Here is a 25419-nt window from a genome sequence, read left to right on the forward strand (position 1 = left end):
CTTTCTCTCTGGTATGTTCTCTTCTATGTGGGCACTGACAATGACCTTGTCAAGGTCGCCGATGACCTCCGTGTTGCTACTCTGAAGGACTCGGGTCAGTCGTTACCCGACTCTCCTGACTTGTGTACTAGACACTAGTCAGTGCTAGACTGAGCTCGCTTTCTGAAAACTCTGGTCTGCACGTGTCCACCCTGGCTTTCCTGCATCTCTTGCTGTTCCTTCTGGTCTCCATCACCATGTCTCCTGTTCCTCAGCACCCTGGTGTTCCCATAGGTTCGTCCTCTGCACCCCCTTCTCTTCTCAGACAGCAGAGTCTCCTCATTTTTCCCTACAGCCTTTACTTAGTCCCGTGCTGCTATCATATTCCGGGCCTTCCTCCCAAGCCCGACTTCCGACCTCCCCGGTCACTCGTCACTTCCATGGGGACACCCCTCGGCACTTCACACGAGCTCGTCGTCTTCTTCCAGGCTACTCCTCATCCCAGTCACTGGGCAGCATCTACCTTTCCACTTAGCTGGAGACCAGTCATCCATGACGACTCCCTGCTGCTCTCCCTCAAGTGCTCAGGTGTGATAAATGTCTAGATTCCACCTCCTAAATGTCTCCCCCCGCTCCTTCCCTGTCTAGGCTCAGACACCTGTCGACATCCTCTGGGATATAGGGATAGCCTGCCTCACCGGTCCTGCCAGCCCCAACCTTGCCCTCTCCACCCATTCTCTCCAGACAGTGCTCACTCTTCCAATTAGAAGATTTTAATGGTGGTTCACTGTTTTCAGGGTCAGATGTAAATTCCCCAGTGTGGACCCAGGGTCCTTGTGTCTGAACCTCGTCTCTCCAGCTACCATGAGTTACCTATGATGTGCCAGGCCACCTCCCAGACCTCTCTGCCGTGGCACTAACTGCTCACCCGCACTGAGGAAGGCGCCTCTCCCTGGCTGCCTTCTCCTCCCTCTCTGCCTTCTCCGCCTGGTTAACACTCCGTCCTCTTGGAGATGCAGATCAGATGCGGTTCAGGTAACCTCCCCTCTGGGGAGGCTTCGCCTAATGCCTTAGCCCCACCCCGACCCCCACCCTACCAGGAACCACTGGCTTTACTGTGCATCTCCCTCACTAATTGTGAATGACATGAAGGCAGAAATGACCTTCCCCGCCCCTTCCTGGGTGACCAGCACTGCCAGCACGTTGCAGATGCTCGACAGACACGCATCTGCTTCTCCAGATATATGCACACACACAAACCAGAGCATCACTACTAAACCACCCTGAGTCCATGGCTCGCCTGCTCAACACCCTCGGAACCTTGGAGGTAAAGAGGAACTCCCTGGCAGTCAAGGACAGGAGCAGTGTGCTGGTTGCAGCCAGCTGTTGATCTCTCACAGTCCTGACCACACATGAGATGCATGGGCACAGCTCTCCTGTCTCAGGAAGAGCCTTGACTCTGCTCCTCCACCTCCAACCGGGGACACGGTGCCCCGCCCAAATGCACATTACCCCGTCCAGCCACACCTACTCTAACCACTCAGACTGCGGAACCTCCTCTCTCTGAGCTCCAAAGAGATAGGTGTCCAAACAGCAGGCTGAGAAGCCGCGCTGTGACCTCCTGCAGTTCCCTCCTTCGTCTCCCTTTCTGCCACTCAGCAAACATTCGCTGAGCGCCTGGGGCAGGTCAGGCTCTACGGCAGCCATCAGGGATGTGAAGACGACTGAGGCTGATGCCTCCAGATGGAGATCTTAATTTCCCCCCAACACCGAAGGACCCTCCACGATCCCACCTCCTTCCCACACCGACCTTTTGTACCAGTCGGAACGTCGCCCAGCTCCGTCCAGAACACACTCTGCGCTCTCCCTCTTTAGTCTCTGTTCCTGTGTGTAGATCGCTTTTCCTCTGCACCCGTCTCCTCACACCCGTCACCTCTCCCTGTCTGGAACTTGCCTCGCTCCCCTGCCTTCCTGCCCAGTAACGGTCATCTCGATCATGGCTGTGTGCCCTGGTGTCCACATGTCCCTCTTCTTTTCAGGATAAGGCCTGATCACTGCCCGGGCGCCCAGGGGAACTGTCCCAGCACCTGCCTCAGACTCCTGGAGCTGGCCATCTGGGCTTGAGTGCCAGCTGACCGCTTCCTAGCTGCATGTCCCGGAGCAAATCATGGGGCTTTTCATCTCCTTGTCTGTAAAAAGGGAACCTGGTCTACAAAGTGCCTTCCCCACTGAAGTCCTCCCGAGACAGCCGCGAGGTGAGGCAGGTCTGATGGGGTGTCCCCGCTGAAGACATGTGGTCCAACACCAACACCACTGCCTCTTCAAGCATCAGGCTGACAGACCACCCTCCGCTCAACACAGCTTCACGGACATGCGCGCACCGGAGGTGAGACCTGCCCAGGACACCTGTCAGAATGCCCACCTGTGCTCAGGACCCGGGAGTCAGGGAAGAGATGCTGCTACAGTCCCACCCACACACCAGGTAAGCTCATCAGAGGCAGGGCCTGTTTTCAGTTTTTCAAAAGCTCAATGAACCCTAAGGATGAACACAGGGCACCGTACCTGCGTAACTGTCAGTCTGAACACATTCAGCTATCTTCTCCGCCTAGAAATGAATATCAGAAGCCATTAGTTCTGAGTGCCTAGTGACGCAGTAAGGGAAATCTTGCTGGGCCCCCAGGGCTCTGCCTACATACCTTATTGTTGCCATTGCACACTCTGATAATGGACACATAGTGTCTAATTTTTCTGCAAGTAGAAAACAATGCATTATATTCCTCCTGGCCCTCAATTCTGGTGGAGAGCTAGCTAGATTCTCCATTATGAAAAGAGCATCTCTCTTTCACAACACACACAAGGCTTGGAGAGAGCATTTCTATTGCTTGTGGTCAAGGTTGCCAATAAACAAATAAGAGTCCACAGGCATTCCCTGGTGTCTCTGGAGAAGAGAGGTTGACTCTTCAGTGAAAATAACAAAATCCTTCCGAGTCATTGCAACATACAATAAAAAATACCAAGGTTTCAAAAATGTACTCCACATTAGCTAACCCAAAGCCTTTAGCTCTGTCACATGTTTTCATGTTTATAAGGCTTTACACTGATGCTCGTCTTCGAGCTTCAGCAGAGTCTGCTCACACAGTCGTGCAAACAGTCAAAGGCCCCTCTGGGGCCGAATGTGCACGTCGAGAACCAGGCGGCTGGGCTTCTCTTATGAGTGGCCGACTCTCCTCACTGTTCTTTCCATTTTTCAGCTTTTCCCCTTGATAATCCAATCCCTACACAGTTAGCCCCGTCCAATGAGGGGAGGACGTAAAAAGGCAGAGTCAGAACAGAGAGCCCACACAGAGCCATTTCCCTGAGCCAGTTGCCAGCTGGCAACCAGGCCTGCTGACCAATACGTGAGCCTCACGGGCAACGTAGGGGTCTGCAGCCTGGCTCCGCCGAGAGCTGTAGCCAGGCCCTGGGCTGAGCCCACCTCTCTCAGCCTCAGGTTCATCTGTCAACCAGAGACGGTCACAGTGCCGCCATCGCAGGGCTGTGGTGAGGAGGTGAAGGCAGGCCCAGTAGGCCCTGAGCACCTGCCCAGGGAGGGAAGGGCTCCCAGACAGCAGAGCGATTACAACACTGTCACCACACCTCCTCCTTGTCTTCATGACCAAGAACATACACTACGTATGATTTTACATTTTGACTTTTGTATTTATCATAAACATTTTCCCCTGTGATTTAATTCTCTATGAACATCATTTCTAATTGTGGTGTATTTTATTTTTGAGTGTTCTGCAATTCACACACAATTTTCCACTGTTTGTATTATTTAACATAGATTCTGAGACAAACTATGACACTTTTAGGCTCCTGATATACACTGCCTTCCAATCTGTGATCACACCTGTTTCATATGAGTTTCTATAAATGACAGTATTTAAAATACTTTATCTAATTTGATAGTTCTGTGAAGAAATGATACAGAGGCTACCAAAACCAGATGTGTGTGTGTGCTCAGTCATGTCTGACTCTGTTGAAACCCCATGAACTGTGCAGTTCACCAGGCTCCTCTGTGCATGGGATTTTCCAGGCAATAATACTGGAGTGGGTTGCATTTCCTTCTCCAGGGGATCTTCCCAACCTAGGGATCGAATCCGAGTCTCCTGCACTGCAGGCAGATTCTTTACCTGCTAAGCCAGACAGAAATCTTTTAAGTATAGAGTCCACCAGTGAGTGTTCTTAGCACAAAGCTCAGTGAGGTGGCATCGGATTTAAATGCTTTCATCTTTTATGTATGTGCTCACACAGCTTATGCAGGACTGTTGGAGTCTGGCAGCTCTGGGTCGCCAGCGGGAGGGTCAGGCTGTGACCATGAGGAAGCCACCCTGGAAGGTCACACTTTGGTGGTAACTGACCTGGTTACCAGTCCTTCTTATAAGTTTCCATGTGCAGTTCTTAAGTATTTAAAGTATATGCTGCAATAAGCCAAACATGGTATACTGACTGAAGTACTTGTTTTTTCTACTTACCCTCCCTGTCCAATGACAGGTATTATCTTCACATTTTGTTGCACGTTATCTCCATTTTTCTTCCTGACAGAGTAAATTCCTTGCCATTCCTGTAAATGGAATGTGAGCATCATTATACTCTGTGTTTCAAACATGGACCTGAGAACATCCTCCACCTCAGGCTCCTGTTCACTCCCAGTGGCCACTGGAGCAGTTAGGAGACCAAGATCCAGTGAAGGAGGACAATTCAGCCAGTGACTCTGCTTAGATAACAGAGTTGCCTGTAAGTTTTCCAGTCAAATGGAAACAAAAAGTATTTACTCAACACAGATCCTATTTCTTAGCAAAAATACAATAGAAGTCAAAGTTTCAGATCCTGAAAATAACAAAGTCCTACCTGGAAAGCTATTATGAAGGGAAAATCTGGTAACACTCACAAACTCCTCGCCAAGTGCGGACACATACAGACGGCTAGTAAGTGGCCTGTTTGGTTTCGCACATGTGTCTGTCTGTCTGAGCTCCTCCAGAATGACACGAGGCCTGTACCTTCCTCTACTCCAGGGCCAGCTTGCAGCAAGCCAGACTTCTCTGACTACTGGGACAGGCCCTTCGTGGTGCAGTCCGCGGCCTTAACAATTCCATCATCGCCATCCAGCTGTCCTATCCAGGGTGAGCACAGAGCTGGCATGTGGTAAATGGTCAAGGACTACTTGGGGCCTTAGTTTACTGAATGGAAAAGCTAGACCAAGGTCAGACCATGGAATCCTGGCAGTCAGGCTAAGGGACCCGAGCGCTCCATGAGGGGGTAACATCATCAGCGTGATGACCTGGCGAGACCCATCTCCAGCAGTGCAGGGGGACTGACTGGAAGTGAGGGTCCTGGGCCGGGAGGCCTAACTGCGTTCAGCTACCGCCGTCTCAGAGTGTGGGGAGGAGGGCCTGAACGTGCTCAGGGAAAGGCCGTGGACCCAGCCCTGCTGATGGATTTGATAAAGAGGGGACGAAAGGAGAGGGAGAATCCAAAACCACTCCAGGATTCAAAGTCCAAGCAGGTGTGAAGACAGTCAACCAGCAGAGACAGCCGAGGACCAAGAGAGACTGGGTTTTCTGTCAGTGGGGTATGGGAGAGAATCATCGCTCTACAGGTTGGTTCCAAGATGACAGCAGGTGTTGAGACTAACCTTGGAAAAGACCTTTGGGTGAAAACTGGGGAATGGGAGCCATGTAGGCAGAGGAGGAAGGATGTGCAATGACACAAGAGCTTTTGAGGGACAGCAAGGGACAGAGCACCCTATAAACCTGGGAGGAAAGGATGGGGAGAGGGGTCAGTGGGAGAGTCCCGGGGGCTGCAGAGGGAACAAGGGGTGAAAACTGGGCCTCCCTGGCGGCCCAGTGGTTAGGACTCTGCACTTCCACTGCTCAGGGTACAATTTGTACAGCACAGCCAAAAGAAAAAATAATATTATAAAAAGCTGAAGGGCTCCCTGTTTGCATTATTTTCCATTTGAACATCACTGGAATTTCTCCTGTGCCCCCAAGAATATCTGGCTAGTTGGACCCCTAGAACCTGACACTCTAAAGCCCCCACCCGTCATCTGACCTCCTGTGAAGGCTCCAGCCCGGTCCCTAGCACAGGTCTGAACCCTCTCCATGGACCACAGCCCACGGTTTGTCCTGGCTGGCTGCTTCTCAACAAGCCCTTCTTCTCCCTGGGAAGACTCCATTAGAAAGACCATGTGTCTTTCTCCTCAAAAAAAACAAAACAAAAAAAACTGCCCAGTTAAGTGGTCTGTCCTGCTGCAGTGTGGCCAGCCAATTAAGAATGACCAACAACAGGCACGTGGCAGCTCTCACACTCTCCCCAGGAACTCAAGATCATGTAGAACCAATGCTCTGGCTCTGTCCTGAAATAAAGCAGTAAGTACAGAGGTTGATAATAGGTTGGTATGTCATAGTCTCTGCTCACAGTAAACGTGTCCTGCTGTTGGCGTTTGAGGCCCTTCATACCTGATGCCCCATGACATGACTCAGGAAGCGAGACGCTGCCCACAGGGGTCTGGGGGGATCTCTAGGTCTGCAGCCAATCCACTGGATTCCCCCATCCCACCCCATCTCCACTTACTCTCCTGAGAGGGACAGGAATGCCTCACTGACCCTGCTGCTACCAGACAGAGGGGTGCAAGAGCTCTCGTGTCTGTTTGACATCCCACAGAGCCTCGTGACAGAACCACAGGCTGACCCCATGGCTGCCCTGGACCTGGCTGCCGGGACTGGGGAGGCCGCCGTAGGTCTGCTCGGCTGCTCTTCTGTGGCTACCTTTGGAGGACGCCCCCCTTGGCCCAGCAAGGGAACACCAGTGGGCCTGAGTTCCTATGTTCTGTTCTCTTCGTTCATTACCGCCTCTGTTTCTCTTTCCAGAGAACCTGCCACTCCCTCTGGTAAGAAAATCTTCATCCTTGACAGAAGGAAGAGCTGAAGGAAATCAGGATGCGTGCGGCGCCCACATCAGCTACTCCCCAGTGGTGCATCACCCAGCCCCGCAGCTGGCCAGTCCCTTCCTTGTTTTCACTGCAAAGCCATCCCTGAGTGCGCAGGACACCCACCCACTAACAGGGTCCTTGGGGGCGCCCAAGCCAAGTCAGGCTATGAGCTCTGCACAGCCCTTCTGCCCCAACTGGTAGCCTGCCCTCGTGGGTGACCAGACAGGCATGGGGCCACGTGCCTCAGGGACAGCGCTTTCATGGGCCTCCAATGGCCGGCAGGACAGCAGCTCACAAACTTCTCAAATGTTTTTAAAAATCATATTCACTGTCCCAACTCCTAAAAGTTAAAAAGAGTCCAGCAGAAAAGTCTGAGAATGACTATGGAAAGCAGTGGCCTTTTCTTTCCTAGCATATTTTAAAAGCTAATACCAGTGACGTGCTGACAGAAGCCATGGTTCAGAGAGAGAAACAACCTCCAACTGGAGCCTGCCTCTATGTCTGTCCTTAGTACCATTCTCTGAGCAGTTTTTCTTTGCTCGTCTTTCTATACCGGAATTCCGCACAGTGCCTGGCATTCAAAAAATGCTGACCAAGTGAACAAGGCCCAGAGAACTGATGGGCTCAGCTGTGTTCTGAGAACGTGTGGATTCACTGGCCATCCTTTACCCTGACCACTGCCAACATCCATCACTGAGAAGATTAATTATTAGAAAGATCAACTTATTACAAAAAGGAAAACAATGACTTTATATGTCAAAGTTACTCTTCCTGGCTGGTCAGATTATATGTACTTTCCTAGCCTCGGTTTCCTCATCTGCAAAGTGGACACAATAGGGATAACACCACCTACAGTTCCCCAGGCCTGAGGTTCCCCAGCTCTGGCAGTACTCAGTGAGTGCTCAACCTTCTTCCACCCCTCTCTGTTCTGTGGAAGGGACCAGGGTGCCACTCTCTTACTCACCTTGCATGAATTTATAGTATCGAGCAAATCAGCCTTTTTTTCATTTATAGGCACTTCTGCTATCTCCTTCCCTATTAATTCACCTGACTGATAGCCCATTGTTGTTTCGAACGCTGGATTTGCATACTGGGGGGTGGGGAGACAAAAGAGAAAACATCAAGTGAATTAAAAGAAATGTTGAAAAGAGGACAATCAAAGGTGTTCAACCTAAACCATCACATTTCCCCCCCAGAAAGCCCAGGAGCCTGGTGCTCACTATGACAGTTCTAAAGTTACAAGAGCACAACCCCAGGAAAACCCTGGAGTGTGGAGAAGCCTCTGCTCTGGTGATGCTGGGCTGGGCTTGCTGCCATGTTCTCCTGAGGTCCAGGGAGGGCGGCAGGCTAGCTCCCACTTAAACGCCCTTGGAGGAAAGGAGCATGGAGACACCTGGGGCTGCTGCACAAAGGCTGCTGGGATCACGATACTGAAAGAAAGCACCATCTGGGAGTCTGACCCACCTAGCCCCTACTTCCAAAAGTCACTTAGCTCCTCCCAGGTTTCAGTCTGCACATCTGTTTAATGGGGATGAAACATTTATTAGCCTCTCTCACATGATGCAAATGAAAATCGAGTTTGGAAAGCAGGCTGTGACAGAGGAAGTGTTTACAAATATAAGGCTTTACGGTTAAGTTTCAAATAGGACTGTAAGAGTACAAGAAAATGCCTGGGAAAGCTGTGTGTGTGCTAATAAAAATAACAAATAATGACGAGGATAAACAACAATCATGCTGTTTAAGGTTTGTTTTCCTTGCTAGGCACCACAGCAAGCAAGTTACACACATTAACTCACTTCAGTCCTCAGAACATCCTTACGAAAGGCAGGTGGTTGTCAGCATTAATATTATTCCCATTTGTACAGACGAGAGAGCAGATTCAGACAGATTGAGTAACCTGCCTGAAGACGCTCAGCTCGGTAGAGGTTGAGAATAATGGAACGCAGGCCTGACTGACACCAAGTCTGTGCTCTCAACCACTGGCCAGTGTCACGTCTCAGGGCAAAGACTCCTGAATGTAGACATCATCAGGCTCTTTACCAAGAAAGTCACAGTTAAAATGAAGAACTGCAGTGCTCATTACTAAAATCAAAGTGGGGCTCATTCTCAGACACAAGGAACGTTTCCCTGGCACAACTCCCTCTTTTGCTGTTATCTAAGAACACGTGTTATCTGAAAGCCATGTGACTCTCTTTCACTTTTTAATTTTACTGAAGTCTAGTTGATTTACAATATTGTGTTTTCACTGTACAACAAAGGAAATCATTTATACATATACATATATCCATTCTTTCTTAGATTCTTTTCCCATATAGGTCATTACAAAATACTGAGTAGAGTTCCCTGTGCTATACTATAGGTCCTTGTTGGTTATCTATTTTTTTAAAAGGTTATTTTCTTTTACTGTGGACCATTTTAAAATGAAAGCTATATTATCTTAAGGGGCTTCCCTGGTGGCTCAGAGGTTAAAGCATCTGCCTCCAATGCGGGAGACCCGGGTTCGATCCCTGGGTCGGGAAGATCCCCTGGAGAAGGAAATGGTAACCCACTCCAGTATTCTTGCCTGAAGAATCCCATGGGCAGAGAAGCCTGGTAGGCTACAGCCCACGGGGTCGCAAAGAGTCGGACACGACTGAGCGACTGAACAGAACAGAACAGAACATATTATCTTAAGTCACTTATATGAAGTCACTTTGCTAATAATTTGCTAAGTAACTACTAGATTATTTTTGAAATTTTGAGTAGTGTCCAGTAAATTTCTATAGCTTCTATAGTAAACTACCATCAAAAACAGTTAAGAAAGGAAACAGCACACAGCCCTTATGGGCAGGGCCTCTCCTTGTTGCAAGAGTCTCTCCCCACCGGCTCCAAAATCCTGGATAAAAGCCCCTCTTTGCAAAATAAATAAACAAGCACAAAGGAGAGAAGAAATAAATGCCAGTGTCATATGTCTACAGAATACTTTCGAGCACATTAAGTAATTATTAGAAACTTGTCTCACCCCAGAGGGGACTTATCTTAGACTTTATATTTTACAGATTTTGTTCTGATAAACCTCTAAGGAAAAACTGGTCCCTTGAACTTCAAAGAGAGAAAGAAAAAAAAAATACCGAAGGGGTTCAACCCTAAAAATGCAAACAAATCAGAAATGCAGGACAAACTTCCAAAATAACAAACCTGGATAATGTGGTCTTCACTTGTAATTTCAATTGCTTCTTGACTTTTCTCTAGTGCAGCGAACATTGAATTACAAGCCCTTTATGGGTAGAAAAGAAAAAGGACTGATTATTATAAATATTATAAAATGAATTATAGTCTTGGGATATTACATTAACTTACTTAAATGAGTTCTTTGATTATAAAGGTAACTGATGCTAACTTGAGAAAAAGAAGCGGGGAAGATTAAAAAGCAGAAGGAAGAAACAAACGCCTCCTGCAACCCGTCACTTGGGATCATGACTCTGCACAACTTGGTGCTTTTCTTCCCATTCTAAGGACAAGTGGACCAGGGGGAACCCACACAAGGGTCAGAGCACAGCCCTTCACTGGCTGTGGGACGTGACTGAACCTCCCTGAGTCTCTCCCTTCTCACCATGTGCAAAGTCCTCATGAGGACTCAAAGAGAAAGTGGATTCAAGCTCCCCGCACAAAACCTGGCAGAAAAGAGGCGGCCCATCGTTTGCAGCTACCACCTTCAACAAATTCTTTTCACAAAACAGATCATCAGGATCACTGGCTTTGTTCCCTGCTTCTACTTAGCCTTATATTGTGAGCATTCTCCCTGTCCTTGGTGGTTGAAAACATTTTTGAGTTACATAGGTAACAACGGTTTTTTTTTTAATTAGAAAATGAAAACAAATGAATTATTGCATCATACCCACTAGGATGGCTATAATCAAAGACAGTGTTGGTAAGGAACCCTCATACACTGCTAGCAGGAGTGTAAAATGATACAGATGCCTTGGAAAACAGTTCCATAAGCTGTTAAGCACAGAGTTACCAATTTTACTCCTAGGTAGGTACCCTACAGAAACGAAAACATACATCCACACAAAAACTTACAGCCCACAAGTGGAAACAACCCTAATGTCCATCAACTGATGAATGGATGAATAAAATGTGATATGTCTGCTTTGGAAAACAGTTCCATAAGCTGTTAAGCACAGAGTTACCAATTTTACTCCTAGGTAGGTACCCTACAGAAACGAAAACATACATCCACACAAAAACTTAAAACCCACAAGTGGAAACAACCCTAATGTCCATCAACTGATGAATGGATGAATAAAATGTGATATGTCCATATAATGGAATACTATGTAGATACAAAAGGAAACACAGTCCTCATGTGTGCCATATAATATGGATGAATCTTGAAAAACATTATAAGGCCACATACTGCATGATTCTATTTTAATGAAATGTCCAGAACAGGCAAATCTATATATACAGAGAAATGAGATTAGTGGTTATCTAGGGCTGGAGGTCATGAAAATGTTCTAAAATTGTGGCAGTGGTTGCATAACTGTCAGTATACTCAAAGCCACTGAACTGGGTACTTTAAATGGGTGAATTGTATAGAATGTGAATTATATCTCAATAAATCTGTTTAAAAATAAATGAGATTAAATAATCTGAAATCCCAACACCTACACAAATCAATTGGTGTTCCAGGCAATTTCTTATATAAATATACATGCAATATATATATTTATAAAAATATAATCATAAACAACAGTTTTATAATCTTATCCCACTGAAAAATTATATTAATATCTTTCCATATCATTAATTAGTTCCTTATCACACCTCATGCGACGAGTTGACTCACTGGAAAAGACTCTGATGCTGGGAGGGATTGGGGGTGGGAGGAGACGGGGACGACAGAGAATGAGATGGCTGGATGGCATCACTGGCTCGATAGACATGAGTTTGAGTGAACTCCGGGAGTTGGTGATGGACAGGGAGGCCTGGTGTTCTGTGATTCATGGGGTCGCAAAGAGTCGGACACGACTGAGTGACTGAACTGAACTGAATACTCTAAAAGTTATACAATAATTCATTCAAACAAATTTCCCATGACTACACATTTAGGTTGCTTTCAGCAATTTTTTTTTTTTTGGCACATGCCTCAGATGATGGAAAAAAAATGCAACTGCCTACTTCTTCATAAAATTCATAATTGTTCATACAGTGCTCTTACATTATTCCTGGTATTACTAAGCTGTCTAGATAAATAAGACAAAACAGTTTAGCCAATAAAAACTAGTCCTTCTTTCTTGGCATATATGTGAATTAGCCCAATAAAGCTGTTATTTAAAAAAACAAGAATGAAAAAATAAGAAGTTTCCACCTCTGATATAGCAAGCTAGGAGGAGATGAATCTGTGAGAAGCCCTACTGAGTTTTAGCACGTGTTTTTAAATTTTTGCAGATCTGGTAAATAAAACATGGTGAATCATTTTAATTTCTTTGGTTACTACTGAAGCTGAACTTTTTTTTCATGTTCACTGGCCATTAATAACTCTTATAAACTGCTTGTTTATGACATGTCCTTTGTAATTTTTTATACTGGGTGTTTGCATCTTTAAACGGATTCATCAAAGCTCTTTACATATTTAGGATATTAATCTGTCTGTCCTGAGCGTTATGAATGTATTTTTTCCTAGTTTGCTATTTGTCTAAATTTTTAACATGATGTGGGCTTCCCAGGTGGTGCCAGTGGTAAAGAACCCAGCTGCCAATGCAGGAGATACAAGAGATGTGGGTTTAATCCCTGGGTCAGGAAAATCCCCTGGAAGGGGAAATGGCAACCCACTCCAGTATTCTTGCCTGGGAAGTCCCATTGACAGAGGAGCCTGGTGTTAAGGTATTTTTACCGTCTGAGCCACCAGGGCTTCCCAGGTGGCGATAGTGGTAAAGAATCTACCTGCCAATGCAGGAGACACAAGAGATGTGGGTTCAATCACTGGATCGTTTGATCCCTGGGTTGTGAAGATCCCCTGGAGGAGGAAATGGCAACCTACTCCAGTTTTCTTGCCTAGAGAATCCCATGGACAGACAAGCCTGGCAGGCCACAGTCTACAGGGTTACAAAGCGTCAGACACGAAAGAAGCAACTTAACACACAAGGTGTTTTCACTGAGACAAGCTTAACATTTTTATCTTGCCTAATCTGCTTCTCTTCCTTTATGAAATCTTTTTGACACCACGCTGGGTTTATCAAGGCTTCATTATCCAATGACATATGTTTACTTATATTTTTAGTACTTTTGTGGCCCTACCTTTTAACATGATGCACACTGGAGTTTACTTTGGAACTGGGTGTGAGATTGGAATATAACTTTCTTTCCACATAGTTAATAAATTGTCACAATTCTGTTCACTGAAAAATCTACCCTTTCCTGTGTGGATTTAAACTGCCATGGTGAACATATATACTTATGTTTTCAGCTCTTAAATACACTCATGCTTATTTCTAGACTTTACATTCTAAGTTACTGATCCAACAGTAACACAGAGATTTTTGTCACACACAGCTTTTTGGTGCATTTTAGTATCTTAGAAAATCCCATAGATGGAGCAGCCCCGTAGGCTGCAGTCCGTGGGGTCGCTAAGGGTCGGCCACAACTGAGCGACTTCACTTTCACTTTTCATGGCAACCCACTCCAGTGTTCTTGCTTGGAGAATCCCAGGGATGGGGGAGCCTGGTGGGCTTCCATCTATGGGGTCACACAGAGTCGGACACGACTGAAGTGACTTAGTAGCAGCAGCAGTATCTTAGAAGAAGTTTCTCAGTTCTCAGCCCCACACTCGTCCCTTCCCTGTCCTGTCATCCTATCTCCCTGAACAGTGGACATCTCCCTCTGGCTGTCAGCTGGCACACCAAAGACAAAGCACAGCAAGAGGAGAGATGGTGAGGGCAGTTCTGAAGATGTGGGTCACAGCCTAGAGGACTACCTTTGTCCTGTGCCACATGTGAGAGCTTGGACGAAAGTCAGTTAACCTCTCTGGGTATCAGTTTCTGCAGCGTGATTCATAATTCGCCAACAATAAGCTCCATGGCTCACAGCGGGAGTGTGGCAGCCAGGCGGTGGAAGACCCAGGAGTAAGGAAAGGGGCAGGTCCAAGGCCAGCCATCCACCTCAAGCTACCCTGAAGAGTTTGGCAACAAAAAGGAGCTCTTTTGTAGACCTCACCAGCCCTGAAACATCTCTGCTCACAGCACTTCTCTGCTACCTCACGCTTCATTTTGTCTATGAAGTATTTTCTTCTCCACATGTGGTACCCTGTGCTGGTCCCCACCAACCTTTATACTCTAAATTCTAACCCCCTTATCTCTCTCTGAGCATGTACAAACAGAGTGATTCCATTCTCTCTTGGAGGTTGGTAAAGGAAATGTCAAACAGAACCCAAGGAAGAGACTGAGGATAAGAAAAAGCTACTGACATTTTTTTTTTCACTTCTGTCAACCTCAGATAATTTTACTAATTTTGCTGCTTTTCTCACTCTACAAAGAACTAGGTTTATATTCTTTTCAGGTAAAAAAAAAAAAAAGAACTTCTTAGCAAGAACAAATTACAAAATGTTTATTGTAGAGAAGAAAATATGTCACTTACCGGAAATACGTATGTACATATCAAAAAGAATTTTTAATTAAAAAACAAAACAGGTAATTTACTATATATACTTTCACATCCTGCTTTTTCATTTGCTATTATTTTGGTGCCCCATCTTTTTCTCTAGCTGTGCCATGCAGCTTGTGGGATCTTAGTTCCCCCACCAGGGATCAAACCTGGGGTCTTGGCAGTGAGAGTACTGAATTTTAAACACCGGATCACGAGGGAAGTCCCCAATGGAGCCCCATCATTAATATTAAGTCTCATATCACTAACATGCCTATCTGTTAGACATCCAAGCAGACTCAGAAAGTCTTATGCAAGGAGAGGTGCTTTCCCACTGCCCCATCCTATTTTAGCAGGAAGTCAGTAACAGCCAAAATGGAGCCAGCTGCCCAGACCCAAGTCCTCAGTTGCAGCCACACCCTGGGTGGTATTCCCGAAGCAGCAGAATTACCTGAGTTTCAGCTGTGAGCGCACCTCTCCAAACTCCAGCTGGAGCAGTTCATTGTAACAGGCCATGGGGCTGGGGTTTTCTATATACCTCTACAAACAGAAAGGGGATGGTGTGGATCAACACATGTGTACCTTTAAATTATTATACACATATATACAAAATAATGCTTTCCAAGAAACTTCCCAATTTGGTATCTGAAATCTAAAAAATAACTTATCTTCAATGATAAACAGGAAATGAGATGAAAACTTACAATACCAAATCAGCATTTAAAAAATAGTGCTTGCACGTATCTGAGAACATATTAAGAAACCACTGAATTGTATACTTTAAGTGGCTGAATTGATCAACTATACCTCAACAGAGAAAAAAAGGCAGAAAGGAGGAAAGAAAGAAAAGGGAGAGTGTTTGCTGGAAAGAGAAAAAGATAAACTTAAAAATCTTTAATTTTTTAAAACTAGTATAACCATTTAATGGAACAGCATACAATGGTGTGGATGTGAACTTATATGGAATGATGCACAAGATACACTGTCAAGTGAAATGAAGAAATGGAAAATCATGTTATAATTATTTATGTATTTCTTCTATAGAAATGTTATATCAACTTTAAATAGCTGGATTACATGGAAAATGAATGGTATCGCAATTAAGTAGTCAATAAATGAAATTAGGAAAAACAGGGTCCATTCTTGGGCATATCCAGAGAAAACTATAATTCGAAAAGAAACATGCACCCCCAAGTTCATGGCAGCACAATCTACAATAGCTGAGACATGGAAGCAACCTCCTAAGTGTCCACTGATAGAGGAATGGATGAAGAAGGTGTGTGTGGGTGAGTGTGTGTAATAGAATATTACTCGGCCATAAAAAATGAAACAATGCCACTTGCAGCAACATGGATAAACCCAGAGATCAGCATACTAAGTGAAGTAAGAAAGAAAAAGACAAATATCGGATCTAAAAATATACAAATGAATTTATTCACAAAACAGAAACAAACTCAGACATAGAAAACAAACTAATAGTTACGAAAGGGGAAGAGATGTGGGGATGGATAAATTAGGAGCTTGAGATTAACAGACACACCCTATTACAGGGAAGACAGGTAAACAAGGTCCTACTGTGCATCACAGGAAACTACATTTCAGTATCTTGTAATAACCTTTAATGGAAGAGAATCTGAAAAAGTATACATATGGATGTATATACTTTGGCCACCTGATGCAAAGAGTCAACTCAATGGAAAAGACCTTGATTCTGGGAAAGATTAAAGGAAAAAGGAAAAAAGGGCAGCAGAGGATGAGATGGTTAGATGGTATTACCAGCTTAATGGACACAGATCTGAGCAAATTGGGAGATGGTGAAGGACAGGAAAGCATGGCGTGCTGCAGTCCATGGAGTCACAAAGAGTCAGACATGACTGAGCAACTGAAGAACAGCAACAGCATATATATATGACTAAATCACTTTTATGTACACTTTTCTGTGTTGTTCTAACACAACAGTTTAAATCAACTATTCTTCCACTAAAAAAAAGCTCAAGGAAAAAAACCAGGGCTTAAGAATACTTTTCTTTCAGTGCCTTGAGCTACGAGGATGTTTGGACATCTATATGTCACTGGCAGAGGCTAGAATACGCAGAAGGAAGAAACTGATTAACCCAAGTCCCATTTATATTAACTTTTGGAGTCTCGTCACTTAGATGAGCAGTATGTTGTCCTCTTTCGAGTTGCACAAGCTCACGGTGAGCAAAAACACACTTGCACACCTCTTCGCAGCTGCATGACAGAGGTCACTCCCACTAGGCGACATTTCCCTGTACTAACGTCAAGCAGCAGCTCAGCTAAGCTGACAAAGGATCATCCTCCACAGCAGAGGGACTTGCAGAGCCATGGCTTCTCCCAGGCGCTCCTACTCCTGCGGACACTAACTATTCTCTACGTGATGAAAACATCTCAACAAAGCAGACCACATGGAAATGGGTGCCCATTCCACTACCAAATTAAGAATTTCATGAAGACATCTTACACGTCACTATGTACTATCGCGTAATTTCACTCTGTTGCAATATTTGTATTTACTTGCCCCTGTTTCTGTGGCACACTCTTGATTTCACCTGCTCAACACATGGATAATATTCTATCTGGTGAGGAGAAAGCTAAGGCCTCAGAGGCAGGATATATGCAGGCCACTATCCACAAGCCAAAGCCAGACCAGCCTGGGGCATGGGGCCTCTTGTGGTGCTCCTTCTACCACCAGTGAAGGCAGACATTCCCCTGTTGGAACCGTGATCTTGTCTGTGTGTCAAGTAACGTAAGAGCCCAGCCCCTGGTTCATGTCTTAAAGCTGTATGATCCTCTATGAGGCCCTGAAGCTTCCAGAGCCTGCTTCCTTACCCGCAAAACAAGACCACCCTGCATCTCTGACAATGACCATGAGAAAGCACTGCACCTGCAGACTGCTGCATGAACACACAGCAGTCACTGCTGTCCCCTGGGAGGGAAAGCCAGGCCCGCTGGCTGTGGGCATGATGGTCCCTAGGCCTGGAGGCCAAACACAACCATTCCTAACCACACAAGTCAGAGAGGGGACATGCCCACCAGCTCCCACCAACTGGGAGGGGTAAGAGTGCTGGCTTTGGGACGTCCTGGTGGCGCGGTGGTTAAGAACCCACCTGCCAGTGCAGGGGACACAGGCTTGATCCTTGGTCCAGGAAGATCACACATGTCACGGAGCAAGTAAGCCTCACACCACAACTACTGAAGCCGTGTGCCCTAGAGCCTGTGCTCCAAAACAAGAGAAGCCACTGTAATGAGAAACCTGTGAACCACAACAAGAAAGGAGCCTCCATTCGCTGGGACTAGAGAAAAAGCCTGTGTAGCAATGAAGACCCAAATTAAGAAGCAAATTAAGCAATTTGTTTAAATAAACAAAATTATTTTTAAAAAAAAAGAGAGAGAGTACTGGCCCTGCAGCTCTCTCCTTAGTGAGTCATGACCCCACAGGAACACCCAAGAACACTGCTCATCTGCACAGGTGCCCACCCTGACAGGGCAGGAACAGCAGTGAGATTTCTGGGGCACAGAGTGTGCCACTCCAGTAGACAAGAGGTGGGGGACCCGAGATGGACAGGGGTCCCAGCTATCCTCGCACTTGCCTGGCCTCACCTGTTCTGCAGGCAAAATCCTGGGACAGGGAGCCAAGTGTATCGTGTGTCACAGCCTCCTGTGCATGTGGCCAGAGTTTTCACTGGGTGTGAATGTGTACATCCAAACATTTTTATCCCAAAGGTGGATGTTCAGGTCAGAAAACCAGTGCATGTTAATAGGACTGCATCTTCCTCCTGCCGTTTGCTTCCCACCTTGCTACCTCTGCTTGGCTCTGTGTCTAAACGTCCCGTCTTTCCTGCCCTTCTGCAGGTTTCATTCATGTCCTGAGGATTCCATGGGGTTGTGGAGGGTAGAGAAGGGCGTCAGGCCCAAGGAGCTTTAGGAATCAGGCTACTGTTCCTTCAGCTTGAGCAGCAGCCGATCTCCTCACCCCAGCCCAGCCCATGACAGAGGTGCGGCCACTGGCTCCCAAGTCAACTCAACCTGCCTCTCCCCAGAGCACATCACCCGCACCAGGCACCCCCCACCCCCAGTGCATTTCTGTCCCTGGCTGCACATTAGAACTCCCTGTAATCTAAAAAATAACACCAGCGTGCAGGCCCCTCCCCAAACCAACAGAACCAGGGCTTCCTCAGGGATGCTTCTCAGGGAGTTCTAATGCACAACTAGGGCCGAGAGACACCAAACCCTAACCTCAAGGTTCTGGTTCAAGACGGCGAAGTAGAAGGACGTGCACTCATCTCCTGCGAGAGCACCAAAACTGCAACTAGCTGCTGAACAACCATCAATAGGAGGACGCCGGAACCCACCAAAAAAAGATACCCCACGTCCAAAGACAAAGAAGCAGCCCCGATCAGACGGTAGGAGGGGTGCAAGTGATAAAATTAAATCCCATACGTGCCAAGCGGATGACCCACAACCTGGAGAACAATAATACCAAAGAAGTTCTGCTGTTGTGAAGGCTCTGAGCCCCACATCAAGCTTCCCAGACTGGGGGTCTGGCAAAGGGACTGGGAATCCTGAGGGATTTGCTCACAGGACTGCCATAGGACAGGAGGAAACAGAGACTCCACTCTTGGAGGACACAAACAAAATCTGGTGCACACCACGACCCAGGGGAAGATACAGTGACCTCACAGGGTACTGAACCAGACCTACCTGTTACTGTTGGAGGGTCTCCTGCAGAGGCGTGGGTTGGCAGTGGCTCACTGAGGGGATAGGGGCACTGGCAGCAGCAGTCCTGGAAGGGGCCCCTTGGAGGGCGCCATTAACCCTACCACAGAGCCTATAGCCCCCAGGGCTGGGTTGCCTCAAGCCAAAAAAGAGGGAGGGATCAAAACCCCACCCATCAGCAGATACTTGGATTAAAGCTTTACTGAGCCCTGCCCACTGAGCAAGACCCAGTTTTCCCATGCCAGTCCCTCCCATCAGGAAGCTTACACAAGCCTCTTAGCCTCATCCATCAAAGGGCAGACATAAGGAATAAGTGAAGTGAAGTGAAGTCGCTCAGTCATGTCCGACTCTTTGTGACGCCAAAGACTGTAGCCTTCTGTCTATGGGATTTTCCAGGCAATAGTACTGGAGTGGATTGCCATTTCATTCTCCAGGAAGAAAAACCACAATCCCATAGTGGCTAGAATACAAACTGTATTACAGAAAGTTCAGTTCAGTTCAGTCGCTCAGTCATGTCCGACTCTTTGCGACCCCACGAATCACAGCACGCCAGGTCTCCCTGTCCATCACCAACTCCCAGAGTTCACTCAAACTCATGTCCATCGAGTCGGTGATGCCATCCAGCCATCTCATTCTCTGTCGTCCCCGTCTCCTCCCACCCCCAATCACTTCCAGCACCAGTCTTTTCCAGTGAGTCAACTCGTCACACGAGGTGGCCAAAGTATTGGAGTTTCAGCTTTAGCATCAGTCCTTCCAATGAACACCCAGGACTGATCTCCTTTAGAATGGACTGGTTGGATCTCCTTGCAGTCCAAGGGACTCTCAAGAGTCTTCTCCAGCACCACAGTTCAGAAGCATCAATTCTTCAGCGATCAGCTTTCTTCACAGTCCAACTCTCACATCCATACATGACCACGGGAAAAACCATAGCCTTGACTAGACGGACCTTGGCTGGCAAAGTAATGTCTCTGCTTTTTAATATACTATCTAGGTTGGTCATAACTTTCCTTCCAAGGAGTAAGCGTCTTTTAATTTCATGGCTGCAATCAGCATCTGCAGTGATTTTGGAGCCCAAAAAAATAAAGTCTGATACTGTTTCCACTGTTTCCCCATCTATTTCCCATGAAGTGATGGGACCAGAGGCCATGATCTTTGTTTTCTGAATGTTGAGCTTCAAACCAACCTTTTCACTCTCCTCTTTCAGTTTCATCAAGAGGCTTTTGAGTTCCTCTTCACTTTCTGCCATAAGGGTGGTGTCATCTGCAGATCTGAGGTTATTGATATTTCTCCCGGCAATCTTGATTCCAGCTTGTGCTTCTTCCAGCCCAGTGTTCCTCATGATGTACTCCGCATGTAAGTTAAATAAGCAGGGTGACAGTATACAGCCTTGACGTACTCCTTTTCCTATTTGGAACCAGTCTGTTGTTCCATGTCCAGTTCTAACTGTTGCTTCTTGACCTGCATACAGGTTTCTAAGAGGCAGGTCAGGTGGTCTGGTATTCCCATCTCTTTCAGAATTTTCCACAGTTTATTGTGATCCACATAGTCAAAGGCTTTGGTATAGTCAATGAAGCAGAAATAGATGTTTTTCTGGAACTCTCTTGCTTTCTCCATGATCCAGCGGATTTTGGCAACTTGATCTCTGGTGCCTCTGCCTTTTCTAAAACCTGCTTGAACATCTGGAAGTTCACGGTTCACATATTGCTGAAGCCTGGCTTGGAGAATTTTGAGCATGACTTTACTAGCGTGTGAGATGAGTGTAATTGTGCGGTAGTTTGAGCATTCATTCAGCTTGCCTTTCTTTGGGACTGGAATGAAGACTGACCTTTTCCAGTCCTGTGGACACTTTACAGAAAGTTAATCAAGATGAAAAAGCAGAAGGTTATGTCCCAGATGAAGGGACAAGATAAAACCCCACAAAAACAACTAAATGCAGTGGAGACAGGCAACTTTCCAGAAAAAAAAAAAAAAATTCAGAATAATGATAGTATAGATGATTCAGTATCTTGGAAAAATAATGGAGAAGCAGCAAGAAACTTTTACCAAAGACCTGGAAGAAGTAAAGAACAAACAGAGATGAACAATACACTGGAAGGAATCAATAGCAGAATAACTGAGGCAGAACAGATAAGTGACCTGGAGACAGAACACTGGAAATCACTGATGCAGAACAGAATATAGGGATAAGAATGAAAATAAAAATGAAGATAGCCTAAGGGACCTCTGGGACAACATTAAAAGCACCAACATTTGCATTTTAGGGGTCCCAGAGGAGATGAGAGAAAGGACCTGAAAAAATATTTGAAGAGATAATAGCTGAAAACTTCCCTAACATGGGAAAGGAAATAGCCAACCAAGTCCAGGAAGTACAGAGAGTCCCAGGCAGGAAAAACCCAAGGAGGAGCAAGCACACCAAGACACACAGTGATCAAACTGACAAAAATTAAAGACAAATATAAAAACAGCAAGAGAAAAACAACAAACAGCAAAAAAGGGAATTTCCATAAGGTTATCAGCTGATTTCCCAACAGAAACTCTACATGCCAGAAGGGAATGGCATGATATATTGAAAGTGATGAGAGAAGAACCTACAACCAAGAATACTCTACCCAGCAAGACCCTCATTCAGATTTGATGGAGAAATCAAAAGCTTCACAGACAAGCAACAGTTGAGAGAATTCAGCACCACCAAACCAGCTTTACAACAAATGCTAAAGGAACTTCTCTAGGCAGGAAACACAAGATAAGGAAAAGACCTACACAAAATAAACCCAAAACAATTAAAATGGTAATAGGATCATAAATATCGATAATTGCGCTTCAAATGTAAATGGATTAAATGCACCAACAAAAAGAGACTGTCTGGGAGATGAAAACATGTGCATGTATGCACTTCCACTTACCACATCACTCTACTTAACCCCCCAAACCATATGAAATTATTTTATATTGTTTGGCTAATCATGTTTTTATTATGGCTTGCAATTGTAATGATCTTTTGTTTTTTGTCAGACTATTGATTGCGAAAACTGATAAATATCTTTAACTACTGGGATTATGTAACTATTATTTGCTTAATACCATTGTACCATGATTGGTCAACAGAAAATAAAAGAATTCTGTATCACTAAAACTACCATTTAATAGGAAAATCTGTAATCACTTTTTAAAATCCAGATGTGCATCAGAATTATCTTGGAATTTTTTGAAAAATACAAATGCCCAGGTTTTGCTTTTTCTCTCCAAAGTTCCAGATGTGTTTCTAATGAGCAGCTACGTTTAAAAACAACTGGATTATATATGATGATCTTTTACTTTTATCTAGATTGTTTCACTTTTTCTATTTCATATTCAGTGCTCATATTTCATTTATATTTTCCAATTTCTCATCTTTTTTTTTTAATATTCTTTCTCAAGCCTTTACCAAGTGCAGTCAAAAAGCTTTTGTAAACTTAAATAGTATTACATATATTTTAGAAAACATGAATTTTTGCCTATCTAAAACATTTATGACATTTTGATTCCACTTATTTGACTCAATATGAATAGAATGCTAGATTTCTAATTTATATTCACTCAAAACTTTGACCTAGTTCCATGTATTTTGGCATACAGTATTACTGCACTGCTAAAAGTCCAGAAAGTTTATCTTGGTCACATTAAAAACAATTTTTTTGAATGAGGCTTGAAACTTCTAATCCAATTCTGAGTATATAAAGAAATACAATACTGTAAAAAACAAACAAACAAGAAATTAACATGTGATACAGTATTATTAACTAAATACAGATTTTGTTAAATTTAACAAAATTTTATGTTCAGTTCAGTTCAGTTCAGTCGCTCAGTCGTGTCTGACTCTCCGCGACCCCATGAATCACAGCACGCCAGGCCTCCCTGTCCATCACCAACTCCCGGAGTTCACTCAAACTCATGTCCACAGAGTCGGTGATGCCATCCAGCCATCTCATTCTCCGTCGTCCCCTTCTCCTCCCGCCCCCAACCTTTCCCAGCATCAGAGTCTTTTCCAGTGAGTCAACTCGTCGCATGAGGTGGCTAAAGTATTGCAGTTTCAGCTTTAGCATCAGTCCCTCCAATGAACATCCAGGATTGATCTCCTCTAGAATGGACTGGTTGGATCCCCTTTTATGTTAGTGTCCATTATTTGTCTTCATACCTTATTCAAGACTCCACACTGTATTTAATTACACTGAGCAGGTACATACAACAGATTCTGGTAAATTCTCTTTTCATTTTTATTCCAATACAAATATTTTTCTAATTTTCCTTGTTATGACTTCTTAGATACATCCATCATTTAAAAGCGGACATTTAATTACCAAATGCATGGGATTTTTAAGGTATCTTTGATATTAATTTCTAATTTTGATACTAATTTCACATTTAAATGCTTTCTTGTCTTGAATCACCCTGTTTTTTTCCAGTCTTCTAACTTTATTGAGGCTTTCAATGGCTAAGTCAAAGATCTCTCTTGGTAAAGTCACACTGCACTTGAAAATATGTGGATTGGGTTATTCTCAAATATCTTTTGATATTGATCTTTAACATAATTCCACAGTGATAAGAGAAGAGACTCTGTATGATTTTAATAACTTTAGACCACCAGATTTTTGCACTTGGTCTTATGTCCCTGGATATCTATTTTTCAGTGTCTCCTAGTTTATAATCTATGGGAGCTTGAATAGAATTTGTATCCTACTGCTGTGTGAAAATTGTATAATAAATCATAATTATTTCAAATTGGTTCATGGTGCTTTTCAGGTTTATGTAAGATTCTACTTCTCTGTATATGCATTCTGTTAATTTAAGAGTTTGATATTGAAACTACTACTAAAAATCTTAATTTATCTACTTTAAAAAAATTGTAATATATATAATAGAACTATATGTAACTTTGTTCTGTATTTTCCAAATCTCCTGTAAATGTGTTATCATGTTTCCATAACTGAAAAAATAAAAAAGAGGGGGAAAAAATTCCCTAACCTCTGAGATTTTAGTCAGAAAGCTCAACTGCCAAGTCCAACTGAGGAGGTAAGCAAGTGTGAATCCACTGTGGAATCCTGAACTATGGCCAATCTACAGAAAAGCCGTCTGCCCGATGAATCCAGAGATCTCACTGCAGTGTTGGCTTTCAGCTCTGGAGTTGGGCTCAAGCCTGGGCCACACTGCCTCCCAGCCATGAGACTTGGGAAAACCACCTTGTCTCCAGGCCTGAATGCTCTGCTCTCTGTGCCCTCCGTCACCTCAGTATCCTTCTGATACCCCAGAGTACGGGACTCTGTGTGAGAAGACAAGTTACCTCGTGCGGTCTCGAAGGACTGGTCACCTAGTTGGATTCGTCACTTACTAAGTGGTGAGACTGCTACCTCCATATATCCTAAGTCACAGACCTCTAAAATGACTATTTCAAACCTGTGCTTTATGCATGGATGTGTTTTTCGTAGAGACATGCACTTAACCACAATTTTGGCAGAGGCTGCAGGGAATACCTTGATTAACTAGTGCAGGTGAGAGGGCAGGGAGAGAGTGTGTGTCAGTTACCTTTGCATTTTACAATTAGTTTAATGATAACACAATTGTACTATGAAAACACGAGGCCCATGATTAACTAGACTTTCTACTGGGATATACTTGGCAGTCCACGAAGCTGTGCTGATGGACTTCCTTGTACAGAATTTCAAACACGTATTTCCAATATTGCTTGTACAACCTCATGCAAATAAAAAGCTTAATGACTCCTGGTGGCTATCAGTTCAGTTCAGTGGCTCAGTTGTCCAACTCTTGGTGACCCCATGGACTGCAGCATGCCAGGCTTCCCTGTCCATCACCGACTCTGGAGCTTGCTCACTCATGTCCATGAAGTCGGTGATGCCATCCAACCAACTCATCCTCTGTCATCCCCTTCTCCTCCTGCCTTCAATCTTGCCCAGCATCAGGGTCTTGTCTAATGAGTCAGTTCTTCACATCAGGTGGCCAAAGTACTGGAGCTTCAGCATCAGTCCTTCCAAAGAATACTAAGGACTGATCTCCTTTACGATTGACTGGTTTGATCTCCTTGCAGTCCAAGGACTCTCAAGAGTCTTCTC

General features: G+C 44.9%; 1 protein-coding gene across 2 annotated transcripts in view; it reads right to left on the bottom strand.

The window, feature by feature from the left end:
* PDE8A (phosphodiesterase 8A) overlaps positions 1-25419 on the bottom strand; it is a 173367-nt gene that overhangs the window by 33695 nt on the left and 114253 nt on the right. For both annotated transcript variants that reach the window (XM_055417883.2, XM_055417884.2), the window contains exons 6-11: positions 15030-15118; positions 10133-10211; positions 7920-8045; positions 4497-4585; positions 2676-2727; positions 2542-2584 (exon numbers count right to left, since the gene is read on the bottom strand). In XM_055417883.2, the coding sequence (XP_055273858.2) occupies positions 2542-2584; positions 2676-2727; positions 4497-4585; positions 7920-8045; positions 10133-10211; positions 15030-15118 (478 nt within the window). The remainder of the gene's footprint in view (positions 1-2541; positions 2585-2675; positions 2728-4496; positions 4586-7919; positions 8046-10132; positions 10212-15029; positions 15119-25419) is intronic.

Source organism: Moschus berezovskii, chromosome 21, assembly GCF_049115385.1.
Source record: "Moschus berezovskii isolate FMDL1 chromosome 21, NW_MosBer_1.0, whole genome shotgun sequence".
Classification (NCBI taxonomy): Eukaryota; Metazoa; Chordata; class Mammalia; order Artiodactyla; family Moschidae; genus Moschus; species Moschus berezovskii.